Genomic DNA, 19,238 nt, shown 5'->3' with positions numbered 1-19,238 from the left:
CTGGACAAAGTAATAAAAAAACATTACATATTTCTTAAATGTCAAAAGTCATGGGACGGCAGTATGTGTGCTCATGGCAAGGCAATGGTGGCAGTTCCTGTTCCATAGCCTATAGCGCAGGGGTCACCAACATGGTGCCCGCGGGCACCAGGTAGCCCGCAAGGACCTTATGAGTAGCCCGCAGGCCTGGTCTAAAAATAGCATTTTTGTTGCTATTCTTTTTTTTTTAAATCACAGTTGCATTGATGTAATTTTAGATTATATTACATTAATATTAGCTTAGAGATAGCCTATAGTTTATATATTATTATACAATATAATGTAATATAATATGTAATATTATATTAAAATATAATATAAAATGTAAACACTTGCAGAGATTTATAATAATAGTGTTGCCTATTGATATCTGTGTCTTCACATAGATGAATGTCATTAATTATTAATAATAACATATAATTAAAGGTAAATTGAGAAAATTTGTAATTTCACGAGTGTGTATCAAACTGGTAGCCCTTCGCATTAATTGGTACCCAAGAAGTAGCTCTCAGGTTCAAAAAGGTTGGTGACCCCTGCTATAGCGTGTGTGTTTTCCTTTTAAAACTTATTATGTCAATATTACTCATAGTTTTCTATAGTTTAATGTATGTCCATTATTTGCTATTTGTTTCTTTTTGTACTGTGCAATTTAGAATCAATTTATATATTTATACAAATTATTAGATTGTTTGTTCCTGGTCAGGTGTTAATATCCCTCAGTTTGAAAGTTTAAGGTCATATTTGAACAGAGTAATGTGTGTATTAATTTTCAGCCGTATATCCTTTTATATTTATTTATAATATGTACTCCACTGGCCTAGTTTGGGGAATGCTATTGAGGGTGAGAACCGTGCTCAATGAGGTCAAGCACTGATGCTGGGGGTGGAGAGTATGAGTGTGTGTATGTGTACAGTGCCCTCCAAAAGTATTGGAACAGTAGGGTGCATTTCTTTTTTTTTGCTGTAGACTGAAAACATTTGAGTTTGACATTAAATGATTAATTTGAGACAAAAGTTCAACATTTCAGATTTAATTTACGGGTATTTACATCTGGATCTGATACACAGTTCAGAAGATACTTTGCTCTGTCTGAATACACCCATTTTTCTTGTGAGCAAAAGTATTGAAACATGTGACTGGTGTGTTTTGTTGCCCAGGTGTGTCCTGATACATTAATCATTACATTCAAGCAAAAAAAAACAACATTAAAACCGAAGAGCTGTCTATGCGTGAACAACAAGCAATCGTTAAAGCTGAGAGAGAACCATTACACAAGAATTGATATTGTCCATAGCCAGAACAAATGTTCAGTATGTCCTGAAGAAGAAAGTCGTCACTGGTGTACTAAGTAACAGGTAATGAACAGGTAGACCAAGGAAAACCACTGCAGATACAGCATAACAACTGTTACATAACAACTGTTAGTTACATCAGCAAAAACATTCAGAGGGCAGGAGTGAAGGTATCCCAATCTACTGTTCACAGAAGAAAGACGTCATGATCAAAAGTAACAAAAGTAAAAGAGACTTCACCAAAAGACTAAAAAATTACGATATTAACAAGACGAATAGGAAGACCAGATTGGAATTTACCAAGAAGTTTGATGACTGATGAGACAATGGTGAACCTTTACCAGTGTGATGAAAAGGCTAAAGTTTGGAGAAAGAAAGGATCTGCTCATGATCTCAAACATACCAGCTCATCTGTGAAACACAGTGGAGGTAGTGTCATGATTTCAGCTTGCATGGCTTATTCTGGGATGGGCTCATTAATCTTTAAAGTCTTATTCACTTTAATTTACTTTAAGTTTATCTGTTCCAGTATAGATATACATTTATGTAAATAAAGGCAGACATGTGGATCTTTTGTCTCATATTAATGTTTTAAGGTCAAACACAAATGTTTTAAACATACATACATATATATACAGTACAGGCCAAACATTTGGACACACCTTCTCTTTTTCAATGTGTTTTCTTTATTTTCATGACTATTGTACATTGTAGATTCTCACTGAAGCATCAAAACTATAATTGAACACATGTGGAGTTTTATGTACTTAACAAAACATGAGCTGAACCTCCACAGTCACCGGACCTGAACCCAATCCAGATGGTTTGGGGTGAGCTGGAGCACAGAGTGAAGAAGACAAAGGAGCAACAAGTGCTAATAAACACCTCTGGGAACTCCTTCCTTCAAGACTGTTGGAAAACCATTCCATTTCCGGTGGCCACCTCTTGAAGAAGCTCATTGAGAGAATGATGCCAAGAGTGTGCAAAGCAGTAATCAGAGCAAAGGGTGGCTATTATGAAGAAACTAGAATATATATATATATATTTATTTATTTTAGTTATTTCACCTTTTTTTGTTAAGTACAGTATGTGTGTATGCACACACCAGCAATACTTTTCATACACTCCTATGTCAGCAGACCTCCCTCTGCTCACTGATGCCACTGCTGCCCCCTTGCCCCGCCCGCTGTAGTGAGCCGTGCCAGCGAGCAGCGGGTCGCCGGGCGTTCCGGCCGGGGCTCGGCCTGCTAATGGCTCAGCAGTAAGGTGGCAGAGAGAGGTCAGGGGGTCAGAGCTCAGCCGCAGGGGGGACGGTCATTAGCGAGCTGTCCGTCAGGCAGCAGCCGGAAACACAGAGGCTTCAGTTCAGCCGAGGACAGGAGTCACCCTCACCTGCCCGAGACAAAACCGCCACTTTTCAGCCGCAACAGAGAACCGTCTGCTCTGTTTAGACCCTTTTAATTACTTACGCTCAGTACTTTCCCAAAGCTGACTCTTTTTTTGATCAAGCAACGTTTCCCTAAGAATTGACCGAACATGCTAATGTGGCTAACAGTGAGTAAAAGCTAGTAGCCACCAATTAGCTTCTCAACTTTTTCATTATTGTAAACTGTAAAGTCTTGAGTATCACACCTTCTCAGCTAACACCCCGATCTAGCGATCTATAGCACACCAGTCACACAATTGTGTATGGTGCAGCTGGATTTAGGGGGCGTGTCTGTGTGTCTTTGGTATCATGAGGACGCAAAAAATACACCTTGCGCAGCTTGAAATGTACTAATCATCTTAATTAATCATGAGTGTGTTTAATTTTGAGCGTAACATGAAATAAACCAATCAGTGTGCCAGTTGTCATTCCCTTTAAGAGTCAGGTGTGCTCTGACTTTGGCACGTTCATATCTTAACAGTGCAGCTCTTTGCTTTTGTGCATCTCAGCAGAGACAGATACTGACCTGTCTGTTCACACTGTGAAGATACACCAGCAGCTCATTTATTAAGGGAACAGTAATTTTATCTTATTCTTTATTCTGTTTATTGTTCAGTTAAAGTGGGGTTTGTGCTCTGCAGTTCGTCCGTATGGGTGTGTGTGTGTGTGTGTGTGTGTGTGTGTGTTTAATAACTGTATGCAGATTGGGTGGCTAACTGTTGACTGTTGGCAGGGTTTTAATCAATCAGTGGAGCACCTGTGTTTTCTGCCAACAAGATAGAAACATGACAGCTATTTAACTGAACACACCTCACTTCCAGAACACCACGCCAAACCATCAGTGTAGATTTATTTCTAAACTCCGACGCTATTTTAATGGCGTGGACACAAATCATGAAAATAGACTGTTGAAAGGGTTGAAAGATAGCAATGAGCATTGTGATGAGCCTTGCACAGGGTGTAACATAGGGCCTTAATTGTTTAAAGAACACCAGTTCTTACACTTCATTCTTCTGGATTGTTTAAAGACTATCTAAAGTTTCTGTAATTGGTCTGAACCATCTAGAAAAGTGTTTCACACTGTAGATGAACTGGATTATGGTTTTAAAGTTTTAATGCAGGTGTAAAAACACCCTTATAAATATGATAATATGATAATAATCTTTGCGGGATAAAAGGTCCAATATTATGATTATAACCATTGAATAAATCATGAATATTAGCTGCAGTAAAACAGTGTGTTTACAACTATATTAGACTAAATTAGACAAACTGACATCAAAATGTGCACAAATTCTATTTTAGTGCAGAATAATGGGACACTATACTGGACGTTACACACTCTTCCTAACAGCCTGATGACAACCCGTCTGTCTGTTAACCAGTAGATGTTTTACTAAAAAAGTTTTAAAGTCCGGTCTAAATAAAGCAAGTGTGAAAACACCCTAATAAATATGATAATATGAAATAATTTTTGTGGAATAAAAGGTCCAGTTTTTTAAATATAACCATTGAATGAATCATGAATATTAGCTGTAGTAAAACAGTTAGCTAGTGTGTTTACAACCATATACAATATATAATTGAAACTGGAATTAAAATGTGCACAAATTCTATTTTGGTGCAGAATAATGGGACACTATACTGGACATTACACACTCTTCATTACACCCTGATGACTTTTTCGTCTGTCTGTTAACCAGTAGATGTTTTAAACAGAGCCGGGTTGGGTGGGGGCCGCTGGGGTTGTGTATGTGAGTATGTGTGTGTGTGTGTGTGTGTGTGTGGTGGGGAAGGGGGGGGGGGGGTTTCTCTGTCTGGGACATTTATTGATGTTCCCATTACCGCAGTATTGACACATCACCCTCCCTTTAACTCTATTGAAGCGCCGGGGGAAAGAGTTACTGTGGCACAGATCTTTTCTCTGCCTCTCTGTCGGGTCAGTCACGGTCAGCTGACCCCGACCCAAATCACGGCCCACAATGCATTTCCCACACCAAGCACTGCTGGTCCCCCCCACCCCAACTCCCCTCAACCCCCCCACCCACCACCACAGCATCTCCACATCACACCCACCCTGAGGGAAGACCCCTGTCAGGGTCTCGGCAGGTCAGCTGATCACAGTCATTTGTTGAGGATTCTTTTACACAATGCTCACTTATCTCAGTTATCTCAGTTATCTTGTTTTTGTGTTGTTTTATTGATTTTTACTGAACATTTACTACCTTATTATTTTTTGACGTTTTTCCTATATATATTCCTTTATTTTCTTATAAATATTTTACAATCTTTCATCCTTATACTTTAATTTAATTTTTAATTTTTGGATGAATATTTAATAATAATAATAATATTATGATATATATGTCTTTTAATGTTTTAATGATATTTCTACTATATCTACTATATCTATAGTATCTATAGTTTCTAGATTTATTGTCTATAAATATTTTCTATAAATATTTTACAATCTTTTATAATCTATAAATATATCGAGATTTTTTTTTTACAATATTTTAACATTTTTACAATATTTTTGGATAAATTAAATATATAATACAATGATATATAATAATATTATATATGTCTTTTTTAATGCCCCAATCAATTCCCAATTATATTTATAGTATATTCACACATGACCACATTTTTCTATTAATATGCAAGAATTCCAGGATTTGTCAATTGTATGTTTATATATTTCTGTTCATTTTTTGGCCTATGTATTTTAAGATAAGTATATAAAAAAATAAAAATATATATTTTGCCACAATATGGAATATTACCTTGTTTTTTATTTTACTTTTTACACTTCTTCCTATTTGTTTTCTTGAATTTCTTGATTTTTTTATATTTTTTTGTTCTTATGAATAAAAAATATATATACAGTTGCTTGAATAAGTATTGATACCCCTTGAACTTTTCCACATTTTGTCACCTTACAAATTCTTTTGCACGTCACACTTTTAGTTATATAAAATATAATATAATATAACATAAAAAATATAAAAAAACATGTATCATTTTCATTACATTTCACACTTTTAGCACTATTTTGTGTTTTTGTCTATCACTTAAAATCTCAATAAAATATTTGTTGCTTTTGTTACTTCTGTACACATCATGTTTTAATGTATTTTTTTTGTGCAGTGTGTTAAATTAAGCCACTAATCAGTAATTATGCTTTAAAAAATGTGTGCAGAACTATGTTTCTGTAGAAAAACTGAAACACATGTAATTTAATCACGAGTGCCCAGACCTTTACATAACAACGTACAGCGTAGACATCTAAAAATGACCTCCCGCATGTTACTCTGGTCTCCTGAAAACTGAGTTTATAGATGTCCAGTGACTGACTATCTAACAGCTGGAGACCTGGAGTGTACAAAACATCTATTTCTGAGTGCAAAACATATCGACCAATTTATTTATGCTTATGACCAGGAGAGAATAATGTTTTTAGAGTACTTTAGTGTCTAACACTACAGTGAATATACAGTCATTTAAATAAAACAATGGCAAAAATAAAAGAAAATATGAATTTCCATTTCTGCAGTCAATATAGTTACAGAAAACCATATATCATACAGATCTGGACCAAAATAAATAAAAAAAACACTTAAAAATGATGTGTTTCTTTAATTTTACCAAACCAAGCAATCAAACCAAACTGAACTGCTTGAAATTTTGCACCAGAAGTAAAGGCATAAAGTTATCCAAAAGCAGTGTGTAAGACTGGTGGAGGAGAACATGATGCTAAGATGCATGAACCCTTTATGAATATGAACTTGTTTTCTTTGCATTATTTGAGGTCTGAAAGCTCTGCATCTTTTTATTTTTTTGTTATATCAGCCATTTCTCATTTTTTGCAAATAAATCCTCTAAATGGCAATATTTTTATTTGGAATTTGAGAGAAATGTTGTCTGTAGTTTATAGAATAAAAAAAAATTAATTTTACTCAAAAATAAACCTATAAATAGATAAATCAGAGATTTGAAAATCTGAAAAAAAGATGGCAGTGCATTTTTTACCAAAACACTGTAAAACCACATGCTGCACACATTACAAAGACAAGTCCGCAGAAGAACTGTAACTATAACTGTCCTACGCTCTGTAAACTCTTCTATATCTAGAACAGAAGGCCTTGTATTCAAACAAGAGCCCACGTGCAGATCCTAAAGCCTAAATCAAGCCACATAAGCACTGCAAACAAAGCTGAAACCCGGTATGTATTTTCCCTCTTCTTCCAAAACACTGCCTGCTTGTTAATGCTTGTTAATATTTTACCTCACCCTGCCGGGTTCCCACGTTCCAGAGGGGTGCGGTCCAGCCCTCCACCTGCTGCCCTGCCTCCCTCACTCCAGGCTCTATATACACACACACACACCTACACACACACACACACACCTGCTCCCAGGTGCTGTTTATCAGCACAGCAGGTATGGCCAGCAATGGAAAAAGCACAGATACATCACAAAGCTAGAGCCCAGCAGGCCTGGGAGTGTCTGCAGCCCCATTCCTTCCCCACAGTAACCAATTACACTCTAATGACTCACTAAAATACCTGGCCAAAAGTATCCGGACACTCCTTACACACGGATTATATAATTATCATAGAAAAGCTCAGACCAATAGAATAATACACGCTGCAGCAGCTGCAAAGATAGCCATGAACATTATCAAAGCACTGGTAGCAAAGCTTCATCCAAAACCTATGGAAAACCATATATCTGTCTGTTTGTCTCTCTATCTGTCTATCTATCTTTATGTCTGTCTGTCTATCTCTCTGTTTGTCTGCCTGTCTGTTTGTATGACTATATGTACCTTTGTCTGTCTGTCTGTGTGTCTATATATATATCTGTCTGTTTATCTATGTCTGTCTGTTTGTGTGCCTGTCTATCTATCTATCTATCTATCTATCTATCTATCTATCTATCTATCTATCTATCTATCTATCTATCTATCTATCTATATATATATATATATATATATATATATATATATATATATATATATATGTTTGTTTGTTTGTGTGTCTATCTATATATCTGTCTGTCTGTTTGTCTGAGTATTTGTACATCTGTCTGTCTGTTTGTATGTCTGTCTATATCCCTGTGTATCTTTTTTATTTCTATTTCTATTGCTTAGTCTGTCAGTCTGTCTGTCAATCTTTGTATGTCTATCTATCTGTCTGTCTGCTTGTCTGTATGTCTATCTATATATCTCTGTATCTTTCTGTTTTCCTGTATATCTGTTTGTCTGCTTGTCTTTCCATACATCTTTCTGTCTATGTCTGTCTGTCTATTTGTTTGTTAATGTCTATCTATATACTCTTTCTGTCTGTCTAAATATCTGCCTGTCTGTATTTCTCTCTCTTTGTCTGTCTGTCAGTCTATCTGTCTATCTCTTTGTCTGTGCATCTATCTATACATCTGTCTGTCTGTTTGTTTGTATGACTATCCATACATCTGTCTGTCTGTTTGTATGTCTATATATCTGCCTGTCTGTTTACCTGTATTTCTATCTCTTTGCCTGCCTGTCTCTCTGTCTGTTTATATGTATTTCTATCTCTTTGTCAGTCTGTCTGTTTGTCTATCTATCTGTCTGTCTGTTTATCGTTATGTCTGTTTGTCTGTATATCTATCTATATACCAGTCTCTCTGTTGGTATGTTAATGTGTGTCTTTGTATCCGTACCTCTGTCTGTATATCTGTCTTTCTGTCTATTTAAGTATATATCTATAGTATATATCTATATATCTCTCTGTTTGTCTATATGTCTGACTATCTATATCTATAGATCTGTCCATCTATCTGCCTGCCTTTCTGTTTGTCTATCTATCTGTCTGTAACTATGACTATACAGTTCTGTCTGTCTGTTCTCTACCTGCCTAACCATGAATCTCATACCTCATAAAACACAGCAGTTGATTTGTTTATGTGTTTACAGGGGTTCCTTGAAATATATACCATAGAATATATGCCATATACCATAAAAGAACCATGTTTGCAATCTTTAAATTGATGCCTCTTCAATTTTTGACCTATAGTATGTGAATAAATGCAATAAATTATTCAAAATTATTTAAAAAGTTTAAAAAGTTAAAAAAGGTTTAACTGTTTTCCCTGGTTAAAATATTTATTCTTTATATAAAAGGAAAATCTGTTGTTGACGGTTCTTTGCGGAGCGTTTTAACATGCTGATGTTATTCGCTCGGTGCGGGGCTGTTTTTGATGAGGCTGCAGTCAGCAGGTTGTGGAGGTGAGCAGGTGTTGGAGGTGTGGTGAGTTAATTCTCAGAACTGTGCTGAACTGAACTGAAACTGGCAGGAACACGCAGGAAACCCTGAAGTAGCAGATCTGGACCTGCTCCATCAGCGCTCCGGCTGCAGAGCCCACAGAGTGAGCGGAACGCCGCCGCCGCACTCGCTGCTGAAACATTTCTGGAATGTCCTTTCCCGTTATCACGCCGTTCCCGAGCCGCTGCCACGCTTCCTGAACGCAGCCTACTGGGCCCTCTCCTCGTCCTGATAAAGGGGCGTTCCTCACCCAATAAACTTCCCCTCTTCCGCACTGAGAGGAAAGAGTGTTAAAAAGAGGAGGAAAAGCTCAGCTGGAGCTGCAGAGAGGCGTGTGAACACATCCCCATCCATCCACCCTGCCCTTTACCCCAGATCTATCTATCTATCTATCTATCTATCTATCTATCTATCTATCTATCTATCTATCTATCTATCTATTTAGCTGTCAGTCAGTAAAGTTATAACATACTGTCTAACAGTATTTGTTATGTCTTTCTGTCTGTCTGTCTGTCTACCTATCTTTGTCATGTTTGTCGCTTTGCACATCTATCTATCTATCTATCTATCTATCTATCTATCTGTCTGTCTGTCTGTCTGTCTGTCTGTCTTTGTCATGTTTGTCGCCTTGCACATTTATCTATCTATCTATCTATCTATCTATCTATCTATCTGTCTGTCTGTCTGTCTGTCTGTCTGTCTGTCTGTCTGTCTGTCTTTGTCATGTTTGTCGCCTTGCACATTTATCTATCTATCTATCTATCTATCTATCTATCTGTCTGTCTGTCTGTCTTTGTCATGTTTGTCGCCTTGCACATTTATCTATCTATCTATCTATCTATCTATCTATCTATCTATCTATCTATCTATCTATCTATCTATCTATCTATCTATCTATCTATCTATCTGTCTGTCTGTTTATTTATCTATTTAACTATCTGTTGGTAAAATTGTAACATACCGTCTAACAGTATTTGTAATGTCTTTCTGTCTGTGTGTCTGTCTGTCTATCTACCCATTGCTGACACAGATGTGCAAATGCACACACACTGTGCACACATTCTAGTCCCTTTAGACAAGTATTGCCAAAAGAATAGAACCCTCTAGAGCAAATCCAAATGAGCTCATTCATTTGATTCTTGAGAAACAGTAAATAAGCGCTTTTGTCCATAAAGCATAATTAGCTAACAGGTAATACCAATTAGCTTGGTGCTAACTGCATGTTTGAGTCAATGCACATTTGCGGTGAACCACATCAGAGTGTCCTGAGTAATCTGAGTAATCTGTAATAGACTTGCTCGTGTGGTTTTTGACACGGTATTACTCACTCTATAAATGTGCAGAACATGAAGCTGGATGATGATAATTGGTGGGGTAGGTCTACAGACTCTTGCTTAGCTTGTTAGCGACATTAGCCTCGTAGCCGCAGCGCTACACTGAATACACCACACACTTCTGACACCAACTTTCCAACTTTCCCAGCTGCTCTGGTTTGTTCTTATCTGGTTTGGGAAAGAGGGAGGGCCGTGATGCCTAAATAACACTTCTTTTTATCTGAATTAGCACTGCTTTAGTGCTAAACGTTTTGTCCCTGCTGTTCGTCAGTTAAGATCAGGAGCCGGGATGTTTCACTTTTCTTTTTCCCCTCCCTCTCTCTCTCCCTCTCTCCCTCCCTCCCTCCCTCTCTCCTCCTTCCCTCTCGCCTTGATGTGCTGTAAACAAGATGAAAGAGGCCAGCTGTGTGGAGTTATTGTTGCTGTCAGTATGAAGCGCTGATAGCCCTGCAGCAGAACAAAAGCTGGATGGGCGCTCTGAGGGCCAGCTCCAGACTCACTGGCTCCAGTCGAGATTCTCTCCCACAGGCTGGACTCTGCAGTCTCATTGTTTCAGCCTGTAACCCCACCTCCCTCCCTCTCTCTATCTCTCCCTCCCTCTCTCTCTCTCTCTCTCTCTCTCTCTACTACCATGACCTGACACAGCACACTCTCAGCCTGAGGATGTCACCCAAAAGAGGAAGACCCACGGGGGGAAGGGGTTGCATTAGCTTACCACCGAAACTCATCAAGTGGTTGCATGTTTATGCACTGCTTAAAAATACTGCTATATAATAAAAACAAACAAAGAAAACGTAAAAAATAAAATTAAAGATCATTTTAAGTTTGTATCTAAATTTGTATACATAATAGTGTTGTCTATCGTTTCTCCCTCTGTTTGGTTTGTTTACACACAGGCATCATAGACCTAAATGGACCAAAATGCGCACCAATAAACCATGTGAGCACGTCATCTCCTCTGATTGGTCAGATTCTGTGTTCCAGCATGTATTTCTGTGCAGCATGAAGCTCTGCTTTAACAAAGAACGCTGAAACTTCACTGCTGTGCTTTTAAACACAGTGTTTTCAATGGCCTGTGCAGTGAAGATGTGCATGTAGTAAACAAAGTGTCGCGGCTGCAAGCAGTGAACGCAGCACAGGCCGCGTGTGTAAACAGCATGGAGCAGCAGCAGAGACAGCGTTTGTTCATAGCTGTATATTATCTGGCTAAAATATCAGATTAAACTGCACCTTATCAGCAGTTTAGCTCAATTAAAAAAGTAGTATATTTGATAGCTGGGACGGATTGAAACAAGATCACATTTTAGGGGGCAGGGCAGATTACAGCAGAAGTTGGGGTTAAACTTCTAAATGTAATACTAAAAAGTCGTATTATTTTATAGTTTTTTTTTCTCTGCTGTCACTGTCTGATTAGTTTATGTGTTGTTAAACTGTCAATTAATTTAATAAGCTAATGCCGCAGCCACTGCCCACTGTTTAAATGTTTAAATCTAAGCAAGAGGTGCTACTTTGAAGAATCTAAAATATAAAAAAAAATCTGGGTTATTATTACTACATAATTTCATAGCTTGGGTGACTTTAGTATTAATCTACAATGCAGAAAATGTTTAAATAAGGAGCAAAAAAACACTGAATTTAAGGTGCGTCCAAACTTTTGACTGGTACTGTATATGTTTTTTTTTGGGGTTTTTTTTGTTTTTTTTTTTAGGCAAAACTAATGTTGACATGACCTGTGTGAGATAACATAATAATTTATGTTTTATATAATGTTATATTTTATTTACCAGTACCTGCTGTGTGAACAAAGGCTCCTATCATTGTATATACTCCTTGTGTAACTTGTGTAACATGATGTAAGGCGTGATAAGACACTTTTTGACCAGCGCATCAGACAAATACCTTTATATTTAGTGCTCGAGTTCAATAAAACGTTAAAAAAGGACATTCCAGAAAGTTTTACTTGTGCAGTTTGTATTATTTATTTATGTAGCAGCTTTTAATATGTATATGCCTATTATTCAAAATGTGGTAGGTAGGTATTCAGTGCTTGCTAGTTCTTATTTCTTTATTTATTGCTGTTTTTTATCTGTTTATTGTTTTGCTATTCTTATATATATTATGATTGCACTCAGTTGTATGTCTTTGCATGCCATTTATTTTATGTGCATAACATGCATATACAACATGTTTTTTCCACATGAAATGTGCATTTATAATAAATTTAAAATGAGGCTGAATATTCAGTATATCAGTGGACAGTAGGGTACAGCAGCCTGTTGCTGCATCTGGGTGCAGAATGCTGCATAAGGGATCACATATGGAGGAATTTGCTCAGAGCACACACACACACACACTTATACAGACACACACACATACTTATACACACACACACACACACACACACTATCACTCTCATTCACACTCCTCCTGCTCCCTCCCTCCCTCCTCTCCTCCTTTCTCTCTCCGCTCTTTGGAAGTCGATGGAGCACAGTGAGCCACAATGGCTCTTTCTGCAGGTGTGCAGCTCACTAATCCCCCTCTTCACACTGATAAATGAAGGAAGAGCTGGCTGCCGCTGCGTGTTTGTTTTTAGCCCATTGTGGGGACCCCGGGTATCTCCCCAGGTGGAGAAAAAGAGGTGGGGAGGGGTTATAGCGGCGTTGTGGGGACGTTGTGTGCAAAAAAAAAGAAAAAAAAACTGCAGCTTTTAAACCGCAGTTAAACGCGCAGAAACGAGAAAAAGGTGAAAAAACATGCACGTATGTGTGCACGCACGTGTGTCTGTGTGTGTGTGTATGTGTGTGAGCGCGTGTGCGCGCGCCCTGCAGGTGGAGCGAGCGCGAGCTCCGTTGTTTGCGGTCTCCATGGCTACCGCCCGCGCGGCGCCAGGCTGACAGGCGTCACGGGGTTCTATGAATGGGTGACGTCACGGCGCTGGCGCCTGCCAGTCTGCTTCGGCTTGTTTGGACAATCTGGGGAAGATTTCACACACACACACACACACACACACTGAAACACACACACACTGAAACACACACACGCACACACTGAAACACACACACATACACACTGAAACACACATACTAACACAGATTTTGGTTTTGCTATTTTTGTGAGGACCTTCCATTCACATTTACAATTCACAATTAAAAATTATGTATACTAGACCTAAACATAAACCTAAACATAAACATAAACCTAAAAACCTAAATATAACCCTAACCTTAACCTTAATAAAAAACAAATGTGAATTATTTTACTCTTTTAAATTTTATAATTTAAAAACATAAAAAAGCATATATATATATATTTTGCATGTAAAGCTTCAAAGTTGTGAGCACCACCAAAAATGTCCTCACAAACCAACAATTTGTGACATTACACTACACTATACTGTTATAAGGCAATCTGGTCCTCACAAAGGTAGAAAAACATGCCCAGACTAACACAGACACACTAACACACACACATGCAATGTAGTGCAGAGCACACAGTGGGAACATCATGTGAAAGAATCTGTAAGTCTATTCAGTGCACTTTATTCAGCAGCAGGAGGAGGAGGAGGAGGAGGAGGAGGAGGAAGGGCAGCAGAGTAAAATATGGGATTTGTTTTAGTGGAAGGCTGATGCTAAAGGCCTGCCTACATGCTCTGGAATTTAGACCACGCTGTCACACAGGCTGCGCAGCAGATGTGCACCATAACCTCAAGCATAGCGGGGACTTTCGTGTATTCATTAACCAGAACACTTTATATTTAGTGCTACAGCTCAATAAAAAGTACAAAAAGTAACTTCTACAAGGTTTTACTTGTGCAAAGAAAAAAGTGCATTGATATATATTAATTATTCAGTTATTTCGAAGTTTCAATATTTATTTAGTTCCTGCAAATATTAGTTAGTACCTAGCAAGTATTTTGTATTTGTATTTATTTAGTAGCTTCTAATATGTGTCTGCTTATTATTTAAAATGTAGTAAGTATTCAGTGCTTGCTAGTTTATTTTATAATACATAATCAGTACTTATTTTTTCTCCATATTTACTTATTATTTAATTAGTATCTGCTTATTATCAGAATTCTGAAAGGACAGCACCTTCTGCACCTTTTATCTGCAAATATATTGTAATAAAATGTAATATACTGAAATTATTCTGAAGTTATTTAATCATTTTAATTTTCATACATTTTAATTAGTCTGTCTTATACGTATTATCTACATACTGTATGACTTGTTTATAGTGCCAGTGCTTTCCAGGAATTGTGGATTTTTTTTTTCTTAGTGCAATTCCTGAAAGTTTGTAGTTATTTATAGTTAACTTAAATGGTTTATTGTTAAAACTTTTTTTTTTGCGTTTTTATTTGATAGCTTGCTTTAACATGTTTGTTATGTGTGAACACTGTCAGGATTGCTATATAATTCCATTGTATTAAAAGTGTATTAAAAGTGTGTTTAGTGTGGCTAGTCACAAACTAGTCCAGATTCTTAACTGACAACATAAAAAATGGGGAAAAAAAAAACATTTTAAGCTAAAATAAACTCTATACTCTCCAGCAGCATCTAAAAATACACGAGTGCATCCCACCACCGCCTCTCGCTACAGCCTTATATAAGAGAAATGTTATTATCTCAGTGGGAATAATTGCTCATATCGTGTTGGTGAAACGACTGATTAAGCAATTAATCTCTGGGATGGATCTCTTGGCGGCGCTGCTGAAATCGAGTGTTTGCTGCACATCTGCTGTCAGAGCATTAGCCCGTATTCTTAGCCTGAGCTTGATCTCAGTGTTTCCAGTAATAAAAGCGTTAGAAAGTGAAGCCTCGGTGAAGCCGAGAGCCTCAGCTATTCCAGCTTGTGTCTTTTTAAGCTGCCAAGAGAAGCTCGCAGTGCTGAGGCTGCTGTAAAGACACTAATTAAAAGCCTATTCATCCAGAGTAATTGCAGCATTCTTTATAACACACCCGTGGGCCATCACTACACCTGCGGAGTCCCCGGGCGGCGGGCAGCTGGATTCCCACACTGAGGCAAAAAGGGGAACACACACACATAGAGACACACACACACACACACACACTCTCTCTTTCCTGATTGTAAAGCCTGATAGGCCCTAAACCCCCTCCTCAGCAGGTGGCTGCTCATTGGCTGAGAGAGCCTGCCCTATTCCTGGAGGGCTCTGTTCTGATTGGCTCTGAGCCTTTCGAATTTCCCCCACGTCAAGCCCTGCCCACATGTCTCACAGCAGGATAAATACAGCCCTCATGCTGGAGCTCCACTCACACGCAGTCTGCTACTACTACTGCTTCTTCTACTACTCCTACCATTGCTACATCGATCCTCTTGAGAACTCTTTGCTTTGAGAACTCTTTGCTTTGAGAACTCTTTGAGAACTCTTTGCTTTGAGAACTCTTTGAGAACTCTTCAGAAGACTCATTCCCGGAGCTACAGAAGAGTGCATTAGTCGCTCTTTCTCCTCGTCTTCTTCTTCTTTATCGCCATCACCGCCATCATCGCCACTTTAGCGCAAGAAATGAAAGTGGTCGGAGCCACCTGCGCCCTGAAGAGCAAAGTCGGCCTCTCCGAGCAGAGCCTGGCCATCTCCAAGTGCAAGCTGCCCCTCCTGGACGAGCAGATGAGCGCCTTCCTGCAGGACATGAACAGCTGCTACAGCAAGCTGAAGGAGCTGGTGCCCACGCTGCCCGCCAACAAGAAGCACAGCAAGGTGGAGATCCTGCAGCATGTCATCGACTACATCTGGGACCTGCAGGTGGAGCTGGACGGCCCCGGTGGGCACCGGCAGCAGGGGACGGGGGCCGGCACGCGCACGCCCCTTACCACCCTGAACGCCGAGCTCAGCAGCATCTCAGTGGAGGTGAGCTTGGGAGCTAATACTTACAAATACTAATACTTACAGTATAATCAGAATGTTGCTGATGCTATAGGGAGTGTGTATGATTAAATGAATGTACAAATTACAGTTATGTATGTTGTTGATTTGACTGGTTTAAGGGTTGAAATTTGAATTGGAAGGGTCTCAAAAATGTGTGACATCCCATAGTGGTAGTAGATAACTTTTTATAGCATATGACAGTGGTACCTAGAAACTAGTGCTAATAGACTTTTAATGATATGCATTGAAAAGTTATGACAGTGTTCATCACATTGCTTTATAAACTTTATAATTCTTTCTAAGTTTGTCTATAAGTGCATGCCTGCTATAGCATCATTCAGTATTCCTCCCATTCCCATACAAACAAATTAGGTCCCCATTCTTCTTGGCTACACTACCAACTACCATTAGACATTTAAACTGTTCAAAATTCAATGCCCAAATCAATAAATGTTCAATGAATGTTGTGTCTAATGTGCTATTTTTATCTTGTCTCTCCAGAACGGTTGCTCAGATGACAGGATCCTCTGCCGCTGAGGTCTAAAAAATCGATGGTCCTCACTACAACTGTCCAGAACACAGTGTAAAGAACCAGGGCTGTTCCAGCAGAAGATCCGAACGAACGAAGCTGCAGAGCGAAGCAGCCGGGGTCCGTGCAGCGCCGTGGCGCAGTACGCACCAAAAAAAGACTAAAAAAGTGGGACTGCTTCTGTGCCTGAAGTGTCAGAAACCAACGTCAGCGAGGCGAGGTCCTCAAAGTGTGTTTATGCAAGAATGTGTGAAAATGTGTGAAAGTGTGTGGAAGAGTGTGTGTATACTTGAGGTATTTGAGGCTACCTTGGAACCAGCATCCAACTCCAAGCTGACTGAGTTGATAGTAAATACGTTGTCTGTATTAGATGTCAAGAAAAAAAATCTGAAATCTGAAAAGATTTTTCAAAAAGACCACGTCACATGACCATGCCTTACTTAAATCCGGGGACAGCAGCGCAGGACCTGGATGGCCGCAGTCCCGCAAACTTTGCTGGTTTTCAGCAGCAAAACTAATGTATAAAAAAATTCATCCTGCTGGACTCCGGTCACCCAGGAAAGTGCTGGACACCCCTGACTTAAACCTAAATGTCTTAAAGCTTCCTGTCCTCCTTTTGTATTTTTTTGTAAAACGTACACGCAGAGAGAGAGACATTTATATTTTGTACAGAGTGAATGAAAAGAACAAATCAAGCTTCTCAGATTTCTGAGCTATATTTGTATTGTATATTACAATGCCTTATGTCTTCATTGATATTGTTTTCTTACAATGTATATGAATTGTGTTTTTATCAATACAAATAGTATTTTGAGAAAAAAAAAGCAATGGTGGTGTTTCGTATTTTTCTGTATTCTTTACTCTCTGATTACAATTTTGCCGAAGTAGACCACACAGACTTCCTGGGATACTTACAAACTTTTTAACAAACTTACAAATGGCTAAAAACTGAGAAAAGCCATGAAAAAACGTTGTAAAGATCTAAAAAAAACTTCATGTGTAAATGTTTTTACAAAAACAAGTTTTGGTAGGTTTTAATAGAAAAAAATGACCAAAAGTTTTGGTCTTTAGATTGGACTCTTTAAAATAAAGGTGTAGAATATCTACTTTTAGTTAAAGTACAGAACATAGAATAGAATAGAATAGAATAGAGTAGAATACAATATAATAGAATAGAATAAGTTCTGTATCTACTAATATTCACTAATTCAGTAACTACCTTTTCAAAATTTTGGAATTCAAAGTGGCTTTAAATGGTTAAAAATTGAGCAAAGACTTAAAACAGCCACTTTTGGTTCTAGCTCTAGTTAAAAGAAAAGGGCATGTTTTACATAGTAAATGTTTCAGTGAAAATCAGCACTGTTGGTGTTAAATTAACACGGAGGGTGATATATTTTAACACTAACAGTGTTAACTTAACACTGACACATTTACTGTACAGTTTTATATTGGTTTTCCCTCCCTTCCAAATATTCACCAATACAGAAACACTGTACAACTTTTAAAAAAAAAGTTGCTTTAAATGATTCAAAATTGAGCCCAGACTTATGTTAGAACCACGTTTTTAACAGAAAAAAGCACAGTTTAAACAGAAACTGATTCAAATAAACACTAAAATGACATATGTAACATGTTAATGTAACACTAATGCATTTACCATGCAGCATCACCAATGATGTAAAAAGTGTAACACTATAGAAATGTCATTGATGAGCCAAAAAAACAAGTTTTTTTAATAGAAAATAGCTGAAATGGTTCAATGTTTTGGCCTTTAAATTGCTGGTTCTCACTACAAATGTACCAATTAATTTAAGCCTGTTTTATTAAGGCAATAAAGATGCTTTCTATAGTTTAATATTGAGCAATGTCTTAGAAGACATTTTTTAAAATGTCATAAAGAACTTTCCTCATAGATTTAAAGGATACTTTATTACATAAAAGTGGTTCTTTCTAATGTAAAGTACTTCACAGCTAAAAATCTAGTGTGAGGAACTTATTTTCCAACCTTAATAATGTCCAAAACATGCTTTTTTGGACACTTCACACTTAGTGTGAAAAGTTTTGTAGTTGAGCTCATTAGAAAAAATTTAAGTGAAACCAATAATATCAAGCAATGAATTTTAAGTGTTTAATTAAGTGTTTAATTTATCACAATTCACAATTTAAACACGTCTTCAAGTGTGCAACATTATGGGGACTTGTTTTAAAATGGACAATTCACATACTCATACTTTCTAATTCTATAGCCATGCTTTTTGCAATGTGTGCATCATGTGCAATCATGTGGATTTGCATTGTCTTGCTGGAAAAAAAAACAGCAAATGCATCTTTTTGAATGAATGAGTAAAATGTCTACAGTAAATCGTCGCTGTCCTATGAAAAACACTTATCTCCATTTTTTGGTAGGTTTTTAGTTTACTACATAATTTGAACAG

The 19,238-nt window shown here is 37.8% G+C and overlaps 1 protein-coding gene across 1 annotated transcript; it reads left to right on the top strand.

Annotated features, from left to right (window-relative positions):
• Positions 1–15,660: 15,660 nt before the first annotated feature.
• On the top strand, positions 15,661–17,628 carry LOC103045393 (DNA-binding protein inhibitor ID-1). Its single transcript, XM_049463174.1, has 2 exons — positions 15,661–16,256; positions 16,776–17,628. Exons 1-2 carry the CDS (start codon positions 15,915–15,917, stop codon positions 16,809–16,811), a joined length of 378 nt encoding a protein of 125 aa, XP_049319131.1. The 5' UTR covers positions 15,661–15,914; the 3' UTR covers positions 16,812–17,628.
• The last annotated feature ends 1,610 nt before the right edge of the window (positions 17,629–19,238 follow it).

This window comes from Astyanax mexicanus, chromosome 13 (genome assembly GCF_023375975.1).
Source record: "Astyanax mexicanus isolate ESR-SI-001 chromosome 13, AstMex3_surface, whole genome shotgun sequence".
NCBI lineage: Eukaryota > Metazoa > Chordata > Actinopteri > Characiformes > Acestrorhamphidae > Astyanax > Astyanax mexicanus.
The sequence above is the reverse complement of the archived record's forward strand: the minus strand, read 5'-3'. Positions and strand labels throughout refer to the sequence as shown.

Excerpts from the sequence above, each read along its gene's own strand:
- LOC103045393 (XM_049463174.1), top strand. The coding sequence starts at position 15,915 with ATGAAAGTGGTCGGAGCCACCTGCGCCCTGAAGAGCAAAGTCGGCCTC. Across the intron at positions 16,257-16,775 it reads TCAGCAGCATCTCAGTGGAG|AACGGTTGCTCAGATGACAG; the intron begins GTGAGCTTGGGA and ends TTGTCTCTCCAG.